Source organism: Gorilla gorilla, chromosome 23 (genome assembly GCF_029281585.2).
Source record: "Gorilla gorilla gorilla isolate KB3781 chromosome 23, NHGRI_mGorGor1-v2.1_pri, whole genome shotgun sequence".
Lineage (NCBI taxonomy): Eukaryota > Metazoa > Chordata > Mammalia > Primates > Hominidae > Gorilla > Gorilla gorilla.
In genome coordinates this window covers 30,428,443-30,454,502 of record NC_086018.1, presented here as the reverse complement: position 1 = coordinate 30,454,502, position 26,060 = coordinate 30,428,443, and the positions used below count along the sequence as shown (strand labels likewise).

The 26,060-nt window shown below is 43.8% G+C and overlaps 1 protein-coding gene across 29 annotated transcripts in view; it reads left to right on the top strand.

Annotated features, from left to right (window-relative positions):
- Positions 1-24,220, top strand: part of BPIFC (BPI fold containing family C) — a 60,375-nt gene extending 36,155 nt beyond the window's left edge. For 19 of the 29 annotated variants that reach the window (XM_063704822.1, XM_063704830.1, XM_063704816.1 and 16 more), the window contains 9 exons: positions 620-711; positions 2,632-2,808; positions 4,553-4,606; positions 5,783-5,953; positions 6,912-6,979; positions 18,650-18,692; positions 20,898-20,961; positions 22,059-22,135; positions 23,640-24,220. In XM_063704822.1, coding sequence (XP_063560892.1) covers positions 620-711; positions 2,632-2,808; positions 4,553-4,606; positions 5,783-5,953; positions 6,912-6,979; positions 18,650-18,692; positions 20,898-20,961; positions 22,059-22,135; positions 23,640-23,762 — 869 coding nt within the window. In that variant the 3' untranslated portion in view covers positions 23,763-24,220. The remainder of the gene's footprint in view (positions 1-619; positions 712-2,631; positions 2,809-4,552; positions 4,607-5,782; positions 5,954-6,911; positions 6,980-18,649; positions 18,693-20,897; positions 20,962-22,058; positions 22,136-23,639) is intronic. The other 10 variants (XM_063704834.1, XM_063704836.1, XM_063704835.1 and 7 more) reach the window with 1 other exon arrangement.
- Positions 24,221-26,060: the final 1,840 nt, after the last annotated feature.

Below are 26,060 nucleotides of genomic sequence, written 5' to 3'. Positions count from 1 at the left end.
GGTTGCAGTGAGCCAAGATTGCACCACTGCACTCCAGCCGGGGTGATAGAGTGAGACTTTGTCTCGAAAAAAACAAAAAACAAAAAAAAACAAACTATACATGCATTTTTTGTGTTTGTATGTGTGTATACCTAAAAAGATATACAATAGTCCTCCCTTATCTGCAGTTTTGCCTTCTGCAGTTTCAGTTATCCGTGGTCAACCGTGGTTTAAAAATATTTAATATCTCAATGTGAATTTGAGAGAGAGAGAGAGAGACCACATTCACATTCACATTCCTTTTATTACAGTGTATGTAGGGGTTGGTACTGTCCACACTTTCAGGCATCCACTGGGGTCTTGGAACATATGCCCTGCAGATAAGGGGGACCACTGCACACCAAAATTTTAGTGATGCTTCTCTCAGAGTAATACGCTTGGAAAAAATGTTCACTTTCTTCTTTTGATTTATCTACTTTTCCTGGGTTTTCAAAAGATAACATGTATTACTTCTGAAAAGCAGGAATTGATCTTTTAAACAGAGAATTTAAAATTATATTGTTCTAGATAGACATCATTCATATATTATACTATGCCTTTAATGGATATGGATTTTCTTTTTTCTTTGTTGGTTATTTAGTTTTAACCAAGATTGACAACTACACTCTGCTGGATTACTCCCTAATCAGTTCTCCAGAAATTACTGAGAACTACCTTGACCTGAACTTGAAGGTAACTATCATCATCAGAATCCTCAGCCTGGCTGTCAACAGCCAATATTTAGAAAACAATGATTATGGACTGGGCACGGTGACTCACACCTGTAATCCCAGCACTTTGGGAGGCCCAGGCAGGTGGATCGCTTGAGGCCAGGAGTTTGAGACCAGGCTGGCCAACATGGTGAAACCCCGTCTCTACTAAAAACACAAAAAATTAGCCAGTGTGGTGGCACGTGGCTGCATTCCCAGCTGTTTGGGAAGCTGAGGCAGGAGAATTGCTTGAACCTGGAAGGCAGAGGTTGCAGTGAGCTGAGATCGTACCACTGCATTCCAGCCTGGGCGACAGAGCAAGACTCTGTCTCAAAAAAACAAAACAAAACGAAAACAAAAACAAAAAAACAAAAAACAATGATTCTGTACAGAAGGAAATATATATACATGCTCTTCGAATAATTTAATTTTCTTTCAAGCAACTGCCTCATGTTTACACCTTTTCAAAAGACTCTTGAACGTTTTATTGATAAGCAAAGTATTGTACAACATATGTCTGCCCTCTTCAGGAGAAGGATCATATGTCTTTGCCCCTAGGAGTAGGTTTGAGGCTAGCAGGCAGCAAGTAGAGCAGTCTGCATTTATTGGAACTAAACACATCAGTAGCTGGTACACGTTGGCACTTCCATTCCTAAGTGTTCAGGTTAGTGGATTTAACTGAGGGCTGCTGACCTCTGTCAGGGCCGTAAGCACGTGGCATTAGTGTTCACTGATCATGGAAAAACAATCATTGTGCTTATGTTTCATTTTGCCCCAAAGCTAATATCATTGTCTTTTAAAATGCATATTGGCTCATATTTCACTCACCAGAGTCTTTCAACTCAGTTCAATGTTGGACAAGACAATATTTTGTAATAATGCCCTATAGCTAATGACAGCAGTGCTAGAAATGCTACAAAAATGCCTTAAACCATTTGGAGTCTTGGGTCTTCTTTCTATGATTCCCCAGGTACTCAGCAGACACAGATTTTGAAGGTCAAGTGTTTGACACCACTACATGGCACCTCAGGAAGTGCTTTTACTCAGAGTTGTCCTTCCAGCTAAATACACCTCCTTCTTTGTCTTAGAAAAGTTCAAACAAGGGTGCTCATTGGGTTACACCCTGGGGTGAAACAGACACACCTAAATATACTCAAGAATCCTAAGAGCTTTGAAAAATAATCACTGGTCAAGGAGTCAGAAAGCCTTAACAGTGTTTCATCATTACTGAGTTTCTAGGATTCTTCCTCTTCTTCTTCTTCTTCTTCTTCTTCTTCTTCTTCTTCTTCTTCTTCTTCTTCTTCTTCTTCTTCTTCTTCTTCTTCCTCCTCCTCTTCCTCCTCCTCCTCCTCTTCTTCCTCCTCCTCCTCCTCTTCCTCCTCCTCCTCTTCTTCCTCCTCCTCCTCTTCTTCCTCCTCCTCCTCCTCTTCCTCTTCTTTCTTCTTCTTCTTCTTCTTCCTCTTCCTCTTCCTCTTCTTCTTTTGGACAAGGTCCCCCTCTGTCACCCAGGCTGGAGGCTGAAGTGCAGTGACACAGTCACAATTCACTGCAGCTTCAGCCTCCCTGGTTCAAGGGATTCACCTCACTCAGCCTCCCATGTAGCAGGAACTACAGGTACACGCCACCACACCTGGCTAATTTTTGTATTTTTTTATAGAGACGGGGCCTGCCATGTTGCCCAGGTTGATCATGGAAAAACAATCATTCAATCAATTCAAACTCCAGTGCTCCAGTGATTCACCCGCCTCAGCCTCCCAAAGTGTTGGGATTATAGGCGTGAGCCACCACACCTGGCCCGAGCTTCTGGAATTCTTATTCTGACTTCAGAGGGTCCATCTTCTTAGTCTTCTTAGAATTTGAGTTTTCACCTGATACACTAGTCTTTCTCTCTCTTTTCCCACAGGGTGTATTCTACCCACTGGAAAACCTCACTGACCCCCCCTTCTCACCAGTTCCTTTTGTGCTCCCAGAACGCAGCAACTCCATGCTCTACATTGGAATCACCGAGTATTTCTTTAAATCTGCATCCTTTGCTCATTTCACAGCTGGGGCTTTCAATGTCACTCTCTCCACCGAAGAGGTGAGGAGAGTTAACTGAGGATGTCAATGGTCACCATCATTCAGCCTTTTTATAAGTATCCTATTGTAGAACTTTTATGCCACAATTTCGATTCTGGGACCTTTTTAGGCTATCATTCCCAGCAAGACAGTGAAGGAATGAAGGAATTGTGGAGTGAACATTGTTATGGGTTGAGCATCCCTTATCCAAAATGCTTGGGACCAGAAGTGTTCTGGATTTCAGATTTTGTCAGATTTTGGGATATTTGCATTATATATACTTACCGGTTGAGCAGCCCTAATCTGAAAATCCAAAATCTAAAATGCTCCAATAAGCATTTCCGTTGTGTATCATGTCAGCATTTAATAGTTGGATTTTGGGGCACTTTGAATTTTGGATATTCAGATTAGGAATGTTCAACCTGTATTAGTTGGGGAGTTGTCAAGTTTCCAGTTCTGCTAAATTTGTTTTTTCATGATACCTCACCACTCACCACTGTTCTAGATTAATCTCCAATAATAGCAAGATCCCTTTCCATCATGTATTGCCTGTGACCTTAGAGGTAATTTCAATTTATATAACTTCTATGGGCCAGAATTTCTTCATCTGGAAAAGGCAGATAATAATAGTTCCATACTCATAGAGTTTATATGGGCATTAAAAGATTTAAATACATGTCAAGCATTCAGACCAATCCCCAACACAGAATAAGTGCGATATAACTGTTGCTTATCATCATTGTCATCATCATTATTCCCTTTATTATGCTGACGTAAAGTTATACTGGTTGTAATTACAGCTGGTTTATCTACAATGATCAGTAATAATACAGATATTCATTGATCCTCTGTCATGCATCTCCCTTTTATAATGACAGCACTGTCTCTAGCCAGTCAACCACAAACTTTTATTGAGCATCTCTTTTTGAATCTCCTCATTCTATATGTTTTAATTATATAAGTAGGTATAAAGCTTATGTTCAGAATGGTAAGTATGGCAGCAGTGGCTACCTTACGATGCTGAGAATTAGACACTTCTAGCTGCAGACTTGAAAATCATTCATTTCTGAAGGTAAATTCGTTAAGCATCCAGTATCTCAGTAATCCCTAAAAGTGAGGACAGTAACACAAGGCATATCATTAATGACTGTAGAATATGTATACATAGATAGATTGTAATATATATAAGTGAAGAATATGTACACATAGATTGTAATATATATAAATAAAGACTATGTACATATAGAGTGTAATGTATAAATGAAGAATATGTACACATAGATTGTTATATATATAAATAAAGAATATGTACACATAGATTGTAATATACATAAATAGAGAATATGTACACATAGATTGTAATATATATATAAAGAATATGTACATATAGATAGGTTGTAATATATAAAAATAAAGAATATGTACATATAGATAGATTGTTTTATATATATATATATAACTAAAACTGTTGTACTATATATGTACAATTCATGTGTAAACATTCTACAGTTATTAACAATAGACTGTATTGTTCCCAGAGTTAAAAGAAATATAACTTCCTGTGTGACCTTGGGCAAGTCACTTTACTTCTCTGAGCCTCGGATTCCCTATGATTGGGCTATAAAATTATAGGTCACCTTTAAACACTGAATATTTTATGGTGTAACAGCTTCACAATTCATCAAATTATAGGGAACACTACATTTTCCCTGAAAAGACAATCCACATAAAATCCTAACAGTGACATAATGGGCTTTATTTTCCAGATTTCCAACCATTTTGTTCAAAACTCTCAAGGCCTTGGCAACGTGCTCTCCCGGGTAAGTGCTCAGGGTTTGAGTCTTGATAGTGTATTTGGCTCCATTGCAATTACTTCTGGAAGACTTGTGGGTTCTACGTATTCCTTTTTGGATAAGTCCCTCTGTCTATTATTGGGAGTTTTTTTCTCATAATCGAATATCCACAAATATTTACTGAACAGTACAGTTTAAAGTGCAATTAACATACAAGTGAGAGTATAATTGTAAGTTCACAAAATAAATCACCGTGCCTTCCACAATATTCCATCATACTTGAAATAATTAGTTTAAATACAGGATTTATTAGTGGAAATGAAGGATTCAATTCTTAAATGAAGGATTAGTGCCCACATTTGTAACTGTAGTAAAAAGCAACTGTTAATATTGTGCCTTCGTAGCACACTAACTATTGAACATAATGAACCTACGGGCTAGGGATTGCCCTTGAGGACAAAGAGATGTTCATGTAGCATCCTGGTTTTAGAGCAAGGATCTTGAGTCAGATAGACCTAGATTTGTTTTTGTTTGTTTGTTTTTTGAGACAGGGTCTCGCTCTGTCATCCAGGCTGGAGTGCAGTGGCACGATCTTAGTTCACTGCAATATCCGCCTCCCCTGCTCAAGTGATCCTCCCACCTCAGCCTCCCGAGTAGCTGGGACTACAGGCACAAGCCACTATGCCCAGCTAATTTTTCTATTTTTTGTAGAGGCAGGATTTCTGCATGTTGCCCTGGCTGGTTTCAAACTCCCGGCTTCAAGTGATCCACCAATCTCAGCCTCCCAACGTGCTAGGATTACAGGCATGAGCCACTGTGCCCAGCCCAGACCTAGATTTGAATCCCAATTATACCACTTTTTCCCCTAGAACCTTGAGAACATCATTTAACCTCTGTAAGACTCACATTCTCCACTATGAAACAGGGATGCTGATAGAATCTGCCTCAAAGGGATTTTCTGAAGATTAAATGTGATAATATATAAAGCCCCTGGCACAGTGGGTAGTATCAAGTATTATGTTCAGTAACTGCCAATTGTTATCATCGTTTGATTTTTGTGTGTAATTATGATTATTAAAGAGCTTTTTTTCTATTCTAACTGCACAATGTAAGATTTAGTCACCACAGGCCATCCTAACCTTGTGATCTCCCTTCACCAACTCACGCCTCACAATCTTTATTTCTTTCTCGGAATGTGGGCAGATTGCAGAGATCTACATCTTGTCCCAGCCCTTCATGGTGAGGATCATGGCCACAGAGCCTCCCATGATCAATCTACAACCAGGCAATTTCACCCTGGACATCCCTGCCTCCATCATGATGCTCACCCAACCCAAGAACTCCACAGTTGAAACCATCGTTTCCATGGACTTCGTAAGTCTGGAGAGACAGTGGAGCAGCCTGTAGTTGCCAATCCTGCTCCTGCTGTGGACTGTTGGCCAGCAGCTTTTAAACGTTTGAAGAGGGTGGGGATGCTACATTGATTAAGAGTGAGGATGGAGGCTGGACGCAATGGCTCATGCCTATAATCCCAGTGTCTTGGGAGGCTGAAGCAGGAAGATTGCTTGAGGCCAGGAGTTAGAGACCAGCCTGGGTAACATAGCAAGACCTCATCTCTCCAAACAAAAAAAAAAATTGTTTGAATTAGCCAGGTGTGGTGGTGTTGTGCACCTGTCATCCTAGCTACTCAGGAGGCTGAGGTGGAAGTGTTGCTCTGAACCCAGGAGTTTGAGGCTACAGTGAGCTATGATTGCACCACTGCACTCCAGTCTGGGTAACAGGGTAAGACCCTGTCTCAGTGAGGTCAGAGTTGAGGAAAGGGTATGCGTGGCAGGATGGGAGGTAAGCACTCACACTCTCATACATTGTAAAATCTCTCCAGTCTCTACTTCATGCACGCTCTTCCCACCACCTACCTCAGTTACATGGAGAGCTGGAATTCTCTTTTTTTCTAATCTAAATAAGTCAATCAAGGTAGAACTCATTTTAACTTGAGCAAATGAAGGCCAAATGCAATCTGATAGAAGGACATAATAAACCTAACAAAAATGTCATACGCACATAGGCACATACACACACGTACATAAAGAAGAGAGATTAGGAGAAAAAAAAAATTCAAAGGAGATCATCAAACAAAAAGTCTTTGCAGGTAGCTTCCCTAACTACAAGACAGGATTCTCAGAGGTCTGTATTTCCAGTGCCTTTTAGACTTCCAATGTCTTTAGACTGAGGGGGAAAGTTGGGCTTATAATGTTTCAACTATTGGAAATTATATTGATGGCCAAAATTGACACTCACTTGTCTTAATAATAAATGCTTTTATTGTCTATAGGTTGCTAGTACCAGTGTTGGCCTGGTTATTTTGGGACAAAGACTGGTCTGCTCCTTGTCTCTGAACAGGTAAGATCAATCAATTTGACTGTTGGGACACCTTAGTAATAAGTGAGTCAACTGATCAGAGACAAAGTGACCATTAAGAAAACAAGTGATCTGTAATCTCAGCTACTCAGGAGGCTGAGGCAGGAGAATCCCTTGAACCCGGGAGGCAGAGGTTGCAGTAAGCCAAGATCACACCACTGCACTCCAGCCTGGGTGACAGTGAGACTCTGTCTCAAAAAAAAAAAAAAAAAAAAAAAAGGGGACGTTAACCATTGTGTGAACATGAGTCAGTTAAGCACCTCTCCTGTAATGGGCCAGATAACTTTAAAGTATGTACTTTACTAAAAATTGTACTGTCAAGCTTTTCTTTTTTCCATTATAGTAACATAAAAATAAAATAGGGAACAAAATAATTATAAATATAATTTTGTAATATGGTCAGGTGCCATCTTACAGGCTCTCACCTGTAATCCCAGCAATTTGGGAGTGGGAGGATTGCTTGAGGCCAGGAGTTTGAGACCAGCCTGGGCAACAAAGTGAGACCTCATCTCTACAAAAGCTTTTTTAAAAATTAGCTAGGCATGGTGTGCACCGCTGTAATTCCAACTACTCAGGAAGCTGAGAGGGAAGAATTGCTTGAGCCCAGGAGTTTGAGATTACAGTGAGCTATGATCGTGCCACTGCACTCCAACCTGAGCAATAGAATGAGACCTTGTCTCTCAAAAAAATATATATCTCTCTCACATATTTTATATTATATATTTTATATACATATACAAATTAAATACATAAAATATTACACATATGTAATAAATATATTTTTATATTTATATAAAACATTTTATAAGATATATTATGTTTTATATATATATTTCCTATATTTTATTTTTATTTATTTTATATAAACATACAAAGAATATATAATTCTGTAATAGAAGTGTACATTCTAATGGTACAGCAATATAAACTTCAGTTCTTCTTTATCATATTCATAAAGCATGCTAGTGAGGAAAGAGCATAAAGCTTTGGGAGTTAAGGAACCAAGTTTCCAATCCTTACTCACAGGCTCTATGACTGTGATCAAGTCTGTTAACCTCCTTGAGCCTCAGTTTCCTTATCTGTAAATAAGGAAGTTGAACTTTGAACTGGATCATGCCTAAGGTACCTTCAGACTCTGACCATCTGATCCCATTACTAGAACAGAGAAGTTAACAAGATCTTCCCCATGGCCTGCCTGACTGTCAAATGCATGTGACGCACGGTGAAAGGCCATGTGCAGGCCACAGATGCAGATCATTGACCACTAAGTGCCATTCGGCAGAACCGTCTGCAAAGCCCATTTTCCTCAGCCCTATAAAGCTGGTAGTTGAAGTCATCCATCAGACTACCTGGGGGTAGAATTTACAGAAAGATTAGATGGCACAGACTAAATGTATGGAAGAAAAGGAAACAATGAAACAGACGTAAGCAGAGTCAGAAAAGATCTGAGAAACCAGCAGAGGGGGAGTAAATCAATCACAAGTCAACGTGGTAGTTATGAAGTCTATTGTGGAAACATGGAAAATGGCCAGGCGCGGTCGCTCACGCCTGTAATCCCAGCACTTTGGGAGGACGAGGCAAGTAGATGATGAGGTCAGGAGTTCGAGACCAGCCTGGCCAACATAGTGAAACCCCATCTCTACTAAAAATACAAAAATTAGTCGGGCATGGTAGCATGTGCCTGTAATCCCAGCTACTCGGGAGCCTGAGACAGAAGAATTGCTTGAACCCGGGAGGTGGAGTTTGTGGTGAGCAGAGATTGCGCCACTGCACTCCAGCCTGGGCAACAGAGCGGGACTTCATGAAAAAAAAAAAAAAAAAAAAAGGCCAGTTGCCATGGCTCACGCCTGTAATCCCAGCACTTTGGGAGGCTGAGGCGGGCGGATCATGAGGTCAGGAGATCGAGACCATCCTGGCTAACATGGTGAAACCCCGTCTCTACTGAAAATACAAAAAATTAGCCGGGCGTGGTGGCGGGCGCCTGTAGCTCCAGCTACTTGTGAGGCTGAGGCAAGACAATGGCATGAACTCGGGAGGCGGCGCTTGCAGTGAGCCGAGATGGCGCCACTGCACTCCAGCCTGGGGGACAGAGCGAGACTCCATCTCAGAAAAAAAAAGAAAAATAAAAAAAGAAAAGAAACATGGAAAATGTTTTCAAGAAAATTATGTTAAATGGAAAAAACAGAATACAAAACTGCACAAACACAACAGCCGTTAATTGTGTAAAATAGCTTTGCATCTGGAAGAGGAAAATAGCTTTGCATCTGGACAAGGAAGTGAATCACAAAACTGAAAATGAAGAGTTGTGTTAGGATATGGGATTATGGGAAGGTTCTTTTTTCGTTAAAATTTTCTTTGTAAGTATATTGTTTTTCCAACAAAGGGAATATAATTTTTTTTTTTTTTTGAGATGGAGTGTTACTCTGTCACCCAGGCTGGAGTGCAGGGGTGCGATCTCGGCTCACTACAACCTCCGCTTCCCAGGTTCAAGTGATTCTCCTGCCTTAGCCCGCCAAGTAGCTGGGATTACAGGCACCTGCCACCACACCTGGCTAATTTTTGTATTTTTTAGTAGAGACGGGGTTTCACCATGTTGGCCAGGCTGGTCTCAAACTCCTGACCTCAGGCGATCTGCTGGCCACCACGCCCAGAAATACAATGTTTTGTTTATTTGTTTGTTTAAAGTAGTATGGTTTCCCAGAGAGAAAAGGTTTTACGAAGGTTTACTCGCATTTACCAAGCCCTTCAAAGCAGTCCTGACTTCTTCATTAGCTTCCTTTAGGCACAATAGGCACAGTGCCTAGAGCCACAATACTTTAAAAGCCCATGAAAGGCCAGGCAGGGTGGCACACGCCTGTAATCCCAGCACTTTGGGAGGCCAAGGTGAATGGATTGCCTGAGCCCAAGAGGTCGAGGCTGCAGTGAGCTATGATCTCAGTCTGGGCGACAGAGCAAGACCCTGTCCAAAAGCACACACACACACACGCACACACACACACACACAAATGTTTTAATGTATTTTAAAATAATAATTTTTAAAAATGAATACAATTTAGACTTGATCGTACTTATCTTTATATCAAAAGAGTTATAAAATATAATTTTCATTTTTTTTAACAGAAGAAAGGTCCCCAAAGACAAAAGTGCCTCAGGCCTCCAGAAGTCATGAGGTGACCCTATTTCCAGGGAATCAGGCTGATGAAACTCTGAACCATGAAGAGTGATCTTTATTTGGCAGTTCTTTTTTGTTTTGTTTTGCTCTGTTTTGTTTTGAGACAGAATCTCGCTCTGTCACCCAGGCTGGAGTGCAGTGGCACGATCTGGGCTTACTGCAACCTCTGCCTCCCAGGTTCGAGTGATTCTCCTGTCTCAGCCTCCTGAGCAGGTGGGACTACAGGCGCACGCCACCACGCCCAGCTAATTTTTGTATTTTTAGTAGAGATGGGGTTTCACCATGTTGGCCAGGATGGTCTTGATCTTTTGACCTCGTGATCCACCCACCTTGGCCTCCCAAAGTGCTGGGATTACAGATGTGATATTTGGCAGTTCTAATACAGAGGATGAAAGCCAGAGAGCATGAGGGTGAGGGTGGAAGGAACCAAAGGTGAGAAATTGGCAGCATCTGAGATCGGCCACGAGAGGAAGGAAGGAGAGAATCTGGATAGCATTGCCTGAGCATCGGGACTGTGATGCTCAGTCTGTTGGGAAACAAAGAGGAAAGAACCAGGAGGAAAGGAAAGGCTGGAAATGGGGAGTGATGCGGGGCGGGGCACAGGGGCAGGGCTGCTAACTGAGGCAGAAGGTTCCTAGAGAAGGTAGAAACAACACTTGCATCTGAGCAGGTGTCTGGTTTACTGGCAGGATCTCAAGGAAGAATTTAATCATGATTCAACTTCAGGGTTGTGGCAAGAAGGTGCAAAAGACTTTAAGAAGCATGGAGACCAGGTTCACTTTTCTGCTTAAATCAAACTGAGCCTTATCTCTAATGTTTCTATAATACTAGTAAGCAAGAGCACGTTCAATGGCTGTTATGTTTATTTATGGGAGTAATAGAGAAAACTGTTTTAAGCTGATAAATTTACATCATCCCGGAAATGTGTGAATTCATTCTCTTGGCTTCCTACAGTCCACAGAGTTCTTTGACCTCATGAACATGAACCCTGAAATTAGGACCCCTGGCTTGTTGTCTGTTGCCCAGCAGTCTCCTGGAAATTCTCCGCTGGGCAGGCTTCTGGTGCTCTGATGCCTTAGCTGGGTCTGAGCAGGGCCGGCTACATAATTTGCAGGGCCCACTGCAAAATGAAAATGCAGAGCCTCTTTTCAAAAGGATTAAGACTTTCTTTTTTCTTTCTTTCTTTTTTTTTTTTTTTTCAGACGGAGTCTTGCTCTGTTGCCGGGGCTGGAGTGCAGTGGCACGATCTTGGTTCACTGGCGCTTCTGCACCCTGGGTTCCAGTGATTCTCCTGCCTCAGCCTCCTGGGTAGCTGGGATTACAGGCATGTGCCACCACACGCGGCTGATTTTTGTATTTTTAGTAGAGACGGGGTTTCGCCATGTTGGCCAGGCTGGTCTCGAACTCTGACCTCAGGTGATCCACCCGCCTCGGCCTCCCAAAGTGCTGGGATTACAGGCGTGAGCCACCGTGCCTGGTCAAGAATTTTAAGATAGAGATGGCAGGGCATTAAACCAAGCACAGGGGCCTTCTAAGCACAAGTGAGGGTGTCTCCTGCATGGGGTGTTATAGCAAACCTCAGGCAGTGAGCAGGCTGGGGGCAAGGCAGGTGGGCTGGGCCTCACTCAGGTTTAAAGCAGCCAAACCAGGAGGCAAGACTTTGCAGAGGAGCCAAGGCTGTGTTGAAATGACAGCCCTGGGCTCTGGCAGTAGGATCCCTAGCCCTGCCTCCCATGCAGGCTGCCCCAGCTGGCTCCTCCACTCCTGGGCTCCCCAAGCTTTTCAAGATGAGCTGGTTTGGTCTTGGGTGATATCAGAGAGACGCAGCAGGAAAAGGATCAAGTGGGTGGGGATCAGTGGAACATCCCTAAGAAGAACCAGGGAACACGGGGGCTCCAAATTACTCTCCCCAGAACAACATGGCCTCTCTAACTATCCCCTGCCTGAATGTGCCTCTTCCTGGAGCTGCTCGGGGCTGGCTGCATAGACAGCAAATACAGAAATCAGAGACAAACCCCGTGTTGGTGGTCTAGACAGACTGTAGGATCACAGGCTTTGGAGTCAGACTAGCTGGTCTGGTTCTGATCCCAGTGCTGCCACTAATTAGCTCTGGCATCTCAGGCAAGTTTCTTAACCTCTCTTGGACTCCATTTCCTCCTCTGTAAAATGGTGTAATAAAGCCTACTTCAGGAGAAGGTTGTGAGAAGTATGAGAGTTAATATAGGTAAAGTGTGTGGTAGTCATTCAATAGCTCTGTGATCTTGGGTGTAAGTTATTTAATCTCCATAAAGCATGAAACGGGAATAATAGTACCCACCTCCAGGACCATTCATTTAATCTATTGACCATTATTGAGCACTGTTCCAGGCCCTGGAGACACAGAGTTGTAAGGTTTAAATGAAATGACAGAGGCATCGGGCTTGGCACGGGACCTAGTAGATGGTAAAGGCCCAATAATAAAGAATAGTCATGAACTGTACCAAAAAAAGACTATTTCTTAGCTGTTGGCTTTGACTATGATTTCAAATTTAGAGATAGCCTCAGCCAGGACAAGGAGGTGCTCAATTGTACAAGATCATTTCCAGAGTCCCCTGATTCAGAATACACTTCGCTCCCCTGTATCCTGCCCATGGATAGCTAAGAAATAGTCCTTTTTTGTATAATTCGTGGCTATTCTTTATTATTGGATCTTTGTCGTCTACTAGGTCCAGTGCCAAGCCCAACACCTCTATTATTTCATTTTAAATCTTACAACTCTGTGTCTCCAGGGCCTGGCACAGTGCTCAATAAATGTCAGTAGATTAAATGAACGGTCCTAGAGGTAGGTACTATTATCCCCATTTTACAGTTTGTAGAGATTAAATAACTTACTGAAGGTCACAGAGCTATTGAATGGCTGAGCCAGAACTTGAACCTAGGTGAGTCCGCTTTCAAAGCCGTGAGTATTTACTTACCACAGTATACTGCCTTTGATGTAGTGAAGAGGTATGACTTAGAAAATAAGACAAGGCCAGGCGTGGTGGCTCACGCCTATAATCTCAGCACTTTGGGAGGCCGAGGCAGGTGGATCATCTGAGGTCAGGAGTTCGAGACCAGCCTGGCCAACATGGTGAAACTCCGTCTCTACTAATAATACAAAAATTAGCTGGGCATGGTGGTGCATGCCTGTAATCCCAGCTACTCCGGAGGCTGAGGCAGGAGAATCGCTTGAATGCAGGAAGCAGAGGTTGCAGTGAGCCGAGATCGCACCACTGCACTCTAGCCTGGGCGACAAGAGCAAAACTCCGTCTCAAAAAAAAAAAAAGAAGAAGAAGAAAGAAAATAACACTTAAGATTTAGGAAATAAATACCTTTATACCCTTACCTGGAAGAGGAAACCCATAAGCATGGAGTCACGCTAAGTTGAAACAGGCAGCATGCCCTTTTTCAATATTCAGCATTGATAAAAGAAAGAGAAAACACTGGAACTGGTTGTGCTGAAATAGAAAAAAACACACAGCACTTTTTTCACTGCATCAAGGAATCAAGGGGAGAAAATGGTGAAGAAAGTAAAAAACTAGCAATTCTAATAATACACTTGAACTCTTTGAGCATGTCTAGTTAAGAGGACAAGTCTCTGGAGTCAGGCATATCTGGATTTGAATTCTACCTCTGTCACTTGCTACCTACGTGACCTTAAGCAAGTTACTTAACCTCGTTAAGTATCAGTTTCCTCATTAGCAAAACAGAACACCCCCCCATAGGGTTGTTGTATGGGTGGATGAGATAATGTATGTAAGTCACTTAGCACAACAGTCAGCATATAGTCATTGATCCAGAAATATTTATTCCTAGTAGTAGTAGTATTTCATTCTTTTTCCCCATTCTAAGATCAAATTTTGACCAAATAACAGGGAGAAACTGATCCCAAGAGACATGACAAGTCAGGATGGTTTTTAAAGCTGTGGAGTTTTAAACCAGACTCACTGCTCTATTTACAATTGAGAGTTGTTCCAAACATACTTCTCTTTGGAGGCAACCTCAGTACAGTTTGGCCCACATAATAGACATATTTTAGATTACTTCAGAGGCCAAGTTAAATGACACTTTCCCTTTTTTGGTCTTTATCCAGATCACTTAATTCTAACCCTCTTTTCTTAATCCCATGCAAAGCTCAAGGCAATCAGATGTACGTTACTGTTGAGCCATCTATAACTTAGGAGGTTTTTTTTTGACATTGCATTGATTGAGACTTTGGACACTCCAAATTGAACTCCACCATCAACACACATCCACAACACACACACACACACACACACACATACACACACACACCGTACAACTCCTCCCAAGCAACATAGCGAGAGAATGCAAATATAGCTGACTACAAGCAGATGGAATCACTACCTAACTCTACTCCTCAAGCTTGGGCATATAAACAATTCCCAATGATGGACAAGTCAGTGGAGCTCAGACTTGGCACCTGGGCTGACCCCCCCAACTCCACCCTTCCTCTGAACTACTCTTGAAGCCATGGCAGAAGAATGCCACAGTGGGGTAGCCCCTGCCAGAGGAGGAAACCCCAAATGGAAGCTTCTTCCAGAATTTCCAGGCTGCAGGAAACAATGAAATTCAAACATTGGATAACTCTTACTCATCAAAAGGGTCCTTTAATAGTGGAATGGGTTCAACAGATTCTTCCCTTTAAAACTTTTCATCATTGGATTAAATCCACAGTCTGAGGTTTTCGAGCTCTTCATCCACTGGTCCTACTTCTCAAGCCAGCCAACCTTATCTTCCTCAGCTCACTAAAATGAACATTCTGCTTCAGACTGGCTCACCTTCAAAGTGACCCCAATTCCAACAAACACTCCCCAACCCATGTCCTTCATCTGCTCATTTATCCACACATCCATTCAGTAAGAATTTACTGAGAACCTATTATGTGCTTTGCACTGTTTTTAACACAGAAGGACAATGGTTTCTATTTTCCAGGTCCACAGCCTGGTGGGAGAAACAGTACTGGGTGCCAAGGACATGCTAGAGAGGTGTACAGAGTCTTCTCTCAAAGGGAAACTTGTTTTCCCCCCATGATATGCCCCATATCACACACACATGCATGCTCACACACACACACACACACACACACACAACTCTAGCCTACGCTGGTTTCTTCATCTTTTCGCACTCTCTTTTTTTTTCGAAACGTAGTCTTGCTCTGTTGCCCAGACTGAAATGCAGCGGTATGATCTTGGCTCACTGCAACCCCTGCCTCCCAGTTTTAAGCAATTCTCCTGCCTCTGCCTCCCGAGTAGCTGGGGATTACTGGCACGTGCCACCATGCCTGGCTAATTTTTGTAATTTTAGTCGAGACAGGGTTTTGCCATGTTGGCCAGGCTGGTCTCGAACTCCTGACTTCAGGTGATCCACCCGTCTCAGCCTCCCAAAGTGCTGGGATTACAGGCGTGAGCCACCGCGCCCAGCTTCACACCCTTTTTAGAGTCTCTGCAGCAAGTCTGTATGGTGTGTAAACCCATGAAGAAGCACCTGAGTATACATTGCTTTGTGTTGTTCTCTACCTCCTACAAACGACTTCTCGCCATCCCTCATAATTATAGGTAGAGGTTAAATTCTTCACATTGCCTCGCACATTCCTGAGCACAGAATGAGCACCTGGGTAACCTGTTGGCCTGCTGATCTTTTCTCCATGCTGCAGCCAGAGTGATCTTTATAAAACACAGACATCATCTCCTTTCTTAAAAAACCTTCATTGGATTTCTTGCTCTGAGGATAAAGAATGAAAATCGTAACACAGCCAGAGGCACTGAGCCTGGTCAATCCTGTCTGCCTCTCGCATCGCCCTGCTGTGCTCTCCCAGCTCTCAGTTCCCTCCGTGGGGCTTTTGCAACCCCTGCCTGGAACCCTCCCCACTCCCTTCCCCATTTTGCCTTTTGAATCTTACTCATCCTTCATATTTGAGCTCAAGCAGCCCTCCCCTGGAAACCTTCCTACATCTACCAAATGAAATCAAGTTCCTCTTTGTATTTTGACTCCACGAAATTGTTTCTTTCCTTAAGAGCATTTATCTCAATTGTAATTAAACCTTAATTAGTGGGATGATTTGATTAATGACTGCCACCCCACTAGGTGGTAAGCTACATGAGAACAGTGGTTGTGTCTCGTTTTGCTCCCAAGGCTGCTATCTCTAGCACCTGTCCCAGTACTGACACATAATAAATATTTGCTGGATGACCCAATCAATGAATAAGTGAACATTAAGTACCTCTGTACTCAATCCTAGGAATACAAGAATTTTGATCAGGAGAGTGTCTCCATCAGACATGCCTGTAACGTAGCTTCCCCTGGGGATGGTGTAGAAGATGGATTGGAAAGGGTCAATAGTGGAAACAGGGAGATTTGTTAGAAGGCTGATGCAGAAGTAGGGCTCTAGACCTGGGCAAAAGTGAGCCATAGAAAGCTAAGAGGAAAAGCAAGATACGAAAAAGAGAGCTCTGGGATGGGCATCAGGAGATCTGAGTCCCAGTAACAAATCTGCCGTTAATATTTCTCCTCTTTGACCTTCAGTTTCTCCCTCTGCAAAATGAAGGCGTCTTCTCTATTCATTACTATTTCTTCATAGTATCATTATTATTGCATAGAAAAATCAACTGTGTATATTGGGAGGACTACTTATGGATCAGCTCTTGGCAAAATTGGGAAACAGACAACGTTGACCTTGAGTTTTCTTATGAAAATTCCCATAAAATATCAAGCAACAGGACACGCTGTCACTCAGCCTTACCAAGCTGGGAGAGGGGTCAGGGAGGAGGACTCCCTTCTACTTGGACCTACAGCAAGTGCTCTGTTGATATTTGAAAAAGAAGATCAAGGACATTATGTGCTGTTATAACTGTTGGCATTTCTCTTCCTAATAAAAATGGCTCATATTCAGAGTGATAAGGATATGCTAGGCACAGTTCTAAGCATTTTATGTGCATCATTTCATTCAATTTTCACTACAGCCCTGCGAGGCAGGTATTGTTCTTTTTTAATTGTATTGTTTAATGGACATATCGTAATTTTACATATTCATGGAGTACCTAGTGATGTTTCAATATATATCAATGTATAGTGATCAGATCAAGGCAATTAGCGTGTCTATTATCTCAAACATTTGTCATTTATTTGTGTTGAGGCTGTTCTATCTTCCCTCTAGCTATTTGAAACTATACAATATATTATTGTTAACTATAGTCATTTCACATATTCTTATTCATATTTCATAGTTGAGAAAATTAAGATCCAGAGAGATTAAGTGAATCTACAGAGTTAAGAAGAGGCAGAAATGGGGTTACTAACAATTATACTGTACCTTTCACATCAGATAGCTTTCTTAGCTAATGCTTCCCTTATCTGCAACGATTGAACAGCTAAAAAAATGGTGTGAGTGATGTGGCTTTCTGATGGGTGTGGCCTAGACTGGTCATAGAATTTAGTGTCAAGTAGACTGGGATTATAAGGGCTCAGGGAAGTTACAAGGCTGAGTTCGGAGCCAGAAACCTGAAAACTTTTTTTTTTTTCTTTTTTTTTTTGAGACGGAGTCTTGCTCTGTCACCCAGGCTGGAGTGCAGTGGCGCGATCTCTGCCCACTGCAAGCTCTGCCTCCCGGGTTCACACCATTCTCCTGCCTCAGCCTCCCAAGTAGCTGGGACTAGAGGTGCCCACCACCATGTCCCGCTAATTTTTTGTATTTTTTAGTAGAGATGGGGTTTCACCGTGTTAACCGGGATGGTCTCGATCTCCTGACCTCATGATCCGCCTGCCTTGGCCTCCCAAAGTGCTGGGATTACAGGTTTGAGCCACCGTGCCTGGCCAAAACTGTTTCTTAAGATTGTTCTACATTCCAAGTTGCCAACATTAAGTTCTGTGTAGCAAACGCGCTTGGGGAACCCACCCTGGTTACAAATCCAAGCCCTAAACTATTCCTGCTCTGCTTCTTAAGCAGCAAAATATAGGGGTAGAAGATGTAATAGAACTCGATGTCTTCCCAATTTTATTTGTGTGTGTGTGTGTTATTTTTATCTGTTTTTTTTTTTTTTTTTGACAGGGTCTCACTCTGATACCCAGGCTGGAGTGCAGTGGCATGATCTTGGCTCACTGTAGCCTCCACCTCCCGGGTTCAAGCAATTCTCCTGCTTCAGCCTTCCAAGTAGCTGGGACTACAGGCACATGCCACCATGCCCGGCTAATTTTTGCATTTTTTTAGTAGAGTCAGGGTTTCACCATGTTGGCCAGGCTGGTCTCAAATTCCTGACCTCAAGTTATCTGCCTGCCTTGGCCTCCCAAAATGCTGGGATTACAGGCGTGGGCCACTATGCCCAGCCTTGTGTGTTTTTTTTTAAATAGTGACTTTTGAACTGAAAATATCCTTTTACTTTTTGGTTTCTTTCTACGAAGGCTGTTGTTTTCAAATCCTTTAAACTTTTCTTGTTTTCTTTTAGATTCCGCCTTGCTTTGCCAGAGTCCAATCGCAGCAACATTGAGGTAGGAATCTGAGCTCTTGGGGTTACCAAGCACTGGAAGAACGAGGATTCTCCTACTATATATAATAGCGAATTAATTGTTTTCTGTGACTTGGAGTCCTTGGTTCCTCCATAATTGTAGGACTTAACTTTGAAATTCTATATGTAGCTACTCATCAATTGAGCCCATTAACCATTCACAAGAGGAACTCTACAGTTTACTTTTATTTATGCAGAAATACTTTTTTAAAAACTCAAAAGACTGTTGAGACATTGTGTAATGCTAGAAAAACAGGCATTCTCAGGGAATGCCTGTTTTCTCAATAAAATAATCCTCTAGAATTATAGACGAGACATATAGAGTTACATATCCCAAAGGAATATGTATATTATTAAGCCATGATTAGGTTTACTCTTTGAACACTTTCTGCCCATCTCCTAAAATTAGGTCAATGCTGATTGTATGGATACCTTTGTGGGAGGGGGGTTCCCAGCCTTGTGACTTTCTGATTGGAAGAGGACACCCCAACATGTGACTTGGAATCCCCCTTCCCTCAAGCTTCAGGAAGATCAGCTAAATCACTACCTCATACATTCATGGATGGCACTATCATAGAGAAGTTAAGTGGGTTTTGGTGTCAGAATGCCCGGGTAGAATAGTGCCTAGTTCATGGGCAGCACTACATAATGTTAATTATTAGTATTAACGGTATTCATTTACTGATAAATACTTATTGAGCCCGGAACTGTTCTAGACAAAACAGATAAAATCTCTACCCTCAAGGCACTTACATTCTAAAGCAGTGGTTCTCAACTAGTGATTCTCAGCTAGGAACATTTGGCAATGTCTGAAGACATTTTTGGTTGTCACATCCTGGGATGGAAGGAGACATACTAATGACACTTGGTGGGTAGAGGCCAGGGATGCTGCTAAACATTCACAGTGCACAAGACAGCTCCCAACAACAAAGAATGATCCATCCCAAAACGTCAAGAGTGCCACTACTGGGAAACCCTGTTCCAGAGTGTGTGTGATTGTGCTTATGTTTGTGTGACAGGCTGAGAGTAGCATACAACAAACAAACAAACATAGTGTTTACTAAAAGAAATACTATAGAGAAAAAGAAATCAGGATAGGCAGTGCAAGTAGGTATGGAGCTGAAATGACAACCTTGGGGTTGTTGAAAGGATTAGCTGAGATTATATATGAAATGCACTTAGCACATTGACCACATAGTAGGCATTAAATGAACGGTGGCCACTGTTTTCATATTCACAGTAACTGTTTCAGTTATTGTCACTTCTGTGTTTTCATATTTATGATAATTATTTCAGTTATTGTCATTTTTACATCAAGAGGCAGTGTAGCATAATAGTTTCATACATAAACTCTGAGGTCCCAACTGCAAAAGTGAATTCCCATTGTCCATTTTCACACTGGTGATAAAGACATACCCACTGCACTCCAGCCTGGGCGACAGAGTGAGCCTCCATCTCAAAAAAAATTTTTTTAATTTAAAAAAAAGATAAATTGGGTGTTCTGGGGATGGCAATAGCTTTGGAGCGTGATGTAACACAAGGGAACTCCTGTGGCTGAGATTCCCAGTAAGTAAAGGGAAGACTGCTAATTGGGAAATCTAACAGTTGTTCTTGACTGTCTTGGTAGACACCTGAGCTGCCACATTTGCTGGCACCATGTAGTCCCTCTGAATTTGCTATCACCAAAATCCAGTGCAGAGGGAAGCAGAAGTGTCTGTCCTCAAGAGGGAAAAAGTTAGAAAACCCTGTAATATGATTTTCTACAAAGCTATTATCCCTCTGAAAAGATCCTAGTTATTGCTTTCTAGCCTAAGAAGTTCTGGGAAAGTACACCTCCAAACCAGGCATGGTACTTTCAAAGCACCCACGATTGGCCAGGTGTGGTGGCTCCCACCTGTAATCCTAGCACTTTGGAAGGTCAAGATTGGAGGTTCGCTTGAGCCCAGGACTTTGAGACTGGGCAACATAGTGAGACTCTGTCCCTAAAAAAATTTTTTTTAACTTAGCCAGGTGTAGTGGTGCACACTTGTAGTCCCAGCTGCTTGAGAGGCTGAGGCAGGAAGATTGCTTGAGCCCAGGAGTTCGAGGCTGAAGAGAGCCATGATCACACTACTGCACTCCAGCCTGGGTAACAAAGCAAAAAAAAAGCCCGATCTGGCAAATGATTCTATTTCCTCTTTTATTTTAGGTCTTGAGGTTTGAAAATATTCTATCCTCCATTCTTCACTTTGGAATCCTCCCACTGGCCAATGGTAAGCGATTATTGGAAAACAATGTGACTGTAACATCGGCTAACATTTAACATCTGCATCGGCTGCACTGGGGATTGTTTGGGACTTTCCACCCTGGAGCTTGTACTTCTATCATGTTATCATGAATCCAGGCCAGCGTCAGAATTTGCAAAGTTTGTACCATCAATGCCGTGGTGGCACATTTAGTTATTCTAGGTCCAAGCCCTGTTAGCAATTCTATTTGCAAACTCAGCAAGATCGGCCAACTCTGGTTGAGTTAAGGAGATTGAAACCATGCTCCTTAGGCAGTAAAGAATCTCCTTCCAGTCAACCGGAAACGAGATTATTTTCCCTATGGGATATCTCCGTGGTTCTTATGCCAGGACCACTAACTGGATAGACACAGTTTTCATGAATTGACAATCCTGGGCCTTCTCCTTGCACAGCAGTTGTTCATAAACTGCAGCATCTGGAATCTGGCCCAGTATATTGGACACCAAAATGTTCTCAAGACCCACTAATTATGTATTTTCAAAATATACATCGGGTAGGCTAAAAATGGACAGCATTTCTCTACTGTCCAAATGAACATAATTGTAGGTGCATTTTTTATTAATCACAGATTAATGAGCAATTCTTCCAGGAAAATTCTAGGGACATATCAGAGAGAATGCAAACATGGAACCGGGGAGAATGAAAAGATCAACTATTAAAAAGCTGTCCATGCCGGGCACAGTGGCTCACGCATGTAATCCCAGCACTTTGGGAGGCCAAGGCAGGCGAATCACCTGAGGTCAGGAGTTCGAGACACGCCTGGCCAACATGGTGAAACCCTGTCTCTACTAAAAATACAAAAAAACTTAGCCAGGCATGGTGGTGGGCATCTGTAATCTCAGCTACTCGGGAGGCTGAGGCAGGAGAATCACCTGTACCTGGGAGGCGGAAGTTGCAGTGAGCCAAGATCACGCCATTACATTCCAGCCTGGGCAACAAGAGCAAAACTCCATCTCAAAAAAAAAAAAAAAAAAAAGCAAGCTGTCAGTCAGTCTCTTACTAAAAAGCTTGCTAAAACCTCTGTGCTTGTGCCCAATTATTTTACGTCTTGTTCTATATTTCAGCAAAATTGCAGCAAGGATTTCCTCTGCCCAATCCACACAAAATCTCCTTCGTCAATTCAGATATTGAAGTTCTTGAGGTAAGAATGCAAATCTCACCTCTTAACTGACCCATTTCTTTTTATAGTAGACTAAGCCTCCTCCTGTTTTGCTTGTTTTTGTTGTTGTTGTTTGTTTTTGTCCTGCTTTGCTTTTTCCCAGACCAGGGAATCTTATAAATATGTTTAGTTCTTAAATCACAATTAACAGAAAATATTTAGAGTTGAGTCTAAAAATCAGACCAAGATCAATTTCACTTAGCAGCCAAATCCACAGTATAAGAAGATGCCCCTTAGCATGCTTTATTTTACTTATTCCACAAGACAATCTGTAAGGCTGGAATTATTAGTCCCATTTTACAGATGAGGAAAGTAGGACTCAGAGAGAAGTGGCCCAGGCAGCTGGAAAGGAGCATGGCTGGGACAGGACTGGCTCTTCTGATTCTCCCAGTCAGAAGACTTTCCCTTGAACCAAAGGCACACACCTCTGAGTTGAGGGATCGAATCGTTTTCTGGCTCATGATTATGCATTCACTTCAGAATACCTTTTTTTCTTTCTTTCTTTTTGGCATTGTTGTTTGTTTGGGGAGGTGGAAATATGTTTCTAAAGAAATTCTCCAATCCTGTACAGTCCAGGGGTCCCCAACACCCAGGCCCAGGACCTGTCCCGGTCTGTGGCCTGTTAGGAACCTGGTTGCACAGCTGGAGGTGAGCGGCTGAGGAGCGAACATTACTGCCTGAGCTCCACCTCCTATCAGATCAGCAGCAACATTAGATTCTCATAGGAGCACAAACTCTATTGTGAACTGCCTGTGCGAGGGATTTAGGTTGCACGCTCCTTATGAGAATCTAACTAATGCCTGATGATCTGAGGTGGAACAGTTTCATCCCAAAACCATCCCCCAATCCCAGTCAGTGGAAAAATTGTCTTCCATGAAACCAGTCGCTAATGCCAAAAAGGCTGGGGACCGCTGCCCTACACTACTGTGCATGCTCTCCCACCTCCCTGCTTCTCCTCCACTGCTTCTACAAAGGCTAAGTCACATCGGGTGACAGTACTCCAAAATGGCCTTTCCTTTCTCTGGGGCATTCACAAAGTAGGGCCAGGGTAGAGGAGGGCCTGACTCTCTGTAGGACCTGGTAAAGAAACCATCTCTCAGCTGGGCATGGTGGCTCATGCTTGTAATCCTAGCACTTTGGGAGGCTGAGGTGGGTGGATCACTTAAGGTCAGGAGTTCGAGACCAGCCTGGCCAAAATGGTGAAACCCTGTCTCTACTAGAAATACAAAAATTAGCCGGGTGTGGTGGCACATACCTGTAGTCCCAGCTGCTTGGGAGACTGAGGCATGAGAATCACTTGAACCCGAGGGACGGAGCTTGCAGTGAGCCAAGATCGCACCACCACACTCCAGCCTGGGTGACAGCCTTTGAGACTCCATCTCAAAATTAAAATAATAAAAAAAAGAAGCCATCTCTTCCTCACCCCTCAGACAAACCCAGACATGCCCAAGTTTTGACGTTATCTTCATTGTCACATCCTTTCCAGGGTTTCCTTTTGATTTCCACCGACCTGAAGTATGAAACATCCTCAAAGCAGCAGCCAAGTTTCCACGGATGGGAAGGTCTGAACCTGATAAGTGGACAGTGGAGGGGGAAGTCAGCCCCTTGATTGCCGGTTTGCAATTCACCCCAGGAAGTAAATGGTCCTTAATCCTACAACTACTGTAAACCCAGAAGGGAAAGACAGTACACACTGGAATTGTAAAGCCCTTGTGAATTGCTTAGGCAGAAAGTTTTCTTTCTTAAGCCTTCAGGAACCCAGAATAAGGCAGACTGTGTTAAAGGGCTAAATAGAGGTGTCTGAATGTGAGTGTATGCATGCTGCGTGTGTCTGTGTTTATGTTTGTTTGTTTGTTTGGGGCAAGAAAGATTCTAGGACAAGAGCTAGGCATGTACTTCTGACCAGGTGGGTAAGAAACTCTAAGTCTGTATTTGTATTGGTCATTCTCAGTGGAAATCCCTTAGGCCCTCTAGTGGTTTTCCCCTACCTGCATATTGGTTTTCATGTTTTATATTCACTGTTACTATCTTCTGTGTTTAATTAAAATTGTTTTCTATCAACTTCAATCTTGGTTTTTTTATTTGAGAAATGGCCTGCCCTGAATTTTTAAAAAATAAAATAAGAGGCCAGCCACAGTAGGCCATGCCTGTAATCCCAGCACTTTAGGAGGCCAAGGTGGGCGGATCATGAGGTCAAGAGGTCGAGACTATCCTGGCCAACATGGTGAAACCCAGTCTCTACTAAAAATACAAAAATTAGCTGGGAGTGGTGGCACGCACCTGTAGTCCCAGCTGCTTGGGAGGCTGAGGCAGAAGAATCGCTTGAACCTGGGAGGCGGAGGTTGCAGTGAGCCGAGATGGCACCACTGCACTCCAGCCTGGCGACAGAGCAAGACTCCAACTCAAAAAAATAATAAAATAAAATAAGACATAGAAAAGGGAAGAGACCTAAGGTTGCACAGACATCAAGGCTTGATTTTAAAAGAGAATTCTTTTTTTTTTTTTTTTTTTTTTTTTTAATTGATCATTCTTGGGTGTTTCTCGCAGAGGGGGATTTGGTAGGGTTACAGGACAATAGTGGAGGGAAGGTCAGCAGATAAGCAAGTGAACAAAGTTCTCTGGTTTCCCTAGGCAGAGGACCCTGCGGCCTTCCGCAGTGTTTGTGTCCCTGGGTACTTGAGATTAGGGAGTGGTGATGGCTCTTAACGAGCATGCTGCCTTCAAGCATCTGTTTAACAAAGCACATCTTGCACCGCCCTTAATCCATTCAACCCTGAGTGGATACAGCACATGTTTCAGAGAGCACAGGGTTGGGGGTAGGGTCACAGATCAACAGGATCCCAAGGCAGAAGAATTTTTTCTTAGTACAGAACAAAATGAAAAGTCTCCCATGTCTACCTCTTTCTACACAGACACGGCAACCATCCGATTTCTCAATCTTTTCCCCACCTTTCCCCCCTTTCCATTCCACGAAACCGCCATTGTCATCATGACCCGCTCTCAATGAGCTGTTGGGTACACCTCCAAGCCGGGGTGGTGGCCGGGCAGAGGGGCTCCTCACTTCCCAGTAGGGGCGGCCGGGCAGAGGTGCCCCTCACCTCCCGGACGGGGTGGCTGGCCGGGCAGGGGGCTGACCCCCCCCACCTCCCTCCTGGTCGGGGCGGCTGGCCGGGCAGAGGGGCTCCTCACTTCCCAGTAGGGGCGGCCGGGCAGAGGCGCCCCTCACCTCCCGGATGGGGCGGCTGGCCAGGCGGGGGGCCGAACCCCCACCTCCCTCCCGGACAGGGCGGCAGGCTGGGCAGTGGGCTGACCCCCCCACCTCCCTCCCGGACGGGGCGGCTGGCCAGGCGGGGGGCTGACCCCCCACCTCCCTCCCGGACAGGGTGGCAGGCTGGGCGGTGGGCTGACCCCCCCACCTCCCTCCCGGACGGGGCGGCTGGCCGGGCGGGGGGGGCTCCTCACTTCCCAGTAGGGGCGGCCGGGCAGAGGTGCCCCTCACCTCCCGGACGGGGCGGCTGGCCAGGCGGGGGGTTGACCCCCCCACCTCCCTTCCGGACGGGGTGGCTGGCCGGGCGGGGGGCTGACCCCCCCACCTCCCTCCCGGACAGAGCGGCTGGCCGGGCAGAGGGGCTCCTCACTTCCCAGTAGGGGCGGCCGGGCAGAGGCGCCCCTCACCTCTCGGACCGGGTGGCCGGCCAGGCGGGGGGCCGAACCCCCACCTCCCTCCCGGACAGGGCGGCAGGCTGGGCAGTGGGCTGACCCCCCCACCTCCCTCCCGGACGGGGCGGCTGGCCAGGCGGGGGGCTGACCCCCCACCTCCCTCCCGGACAGGGAATTCTTTACCTCTGAAATCTTTCCAAGAAGGAACAGGGTAACCACAGGAAACTCTAAAAGTTGCATCACTTCA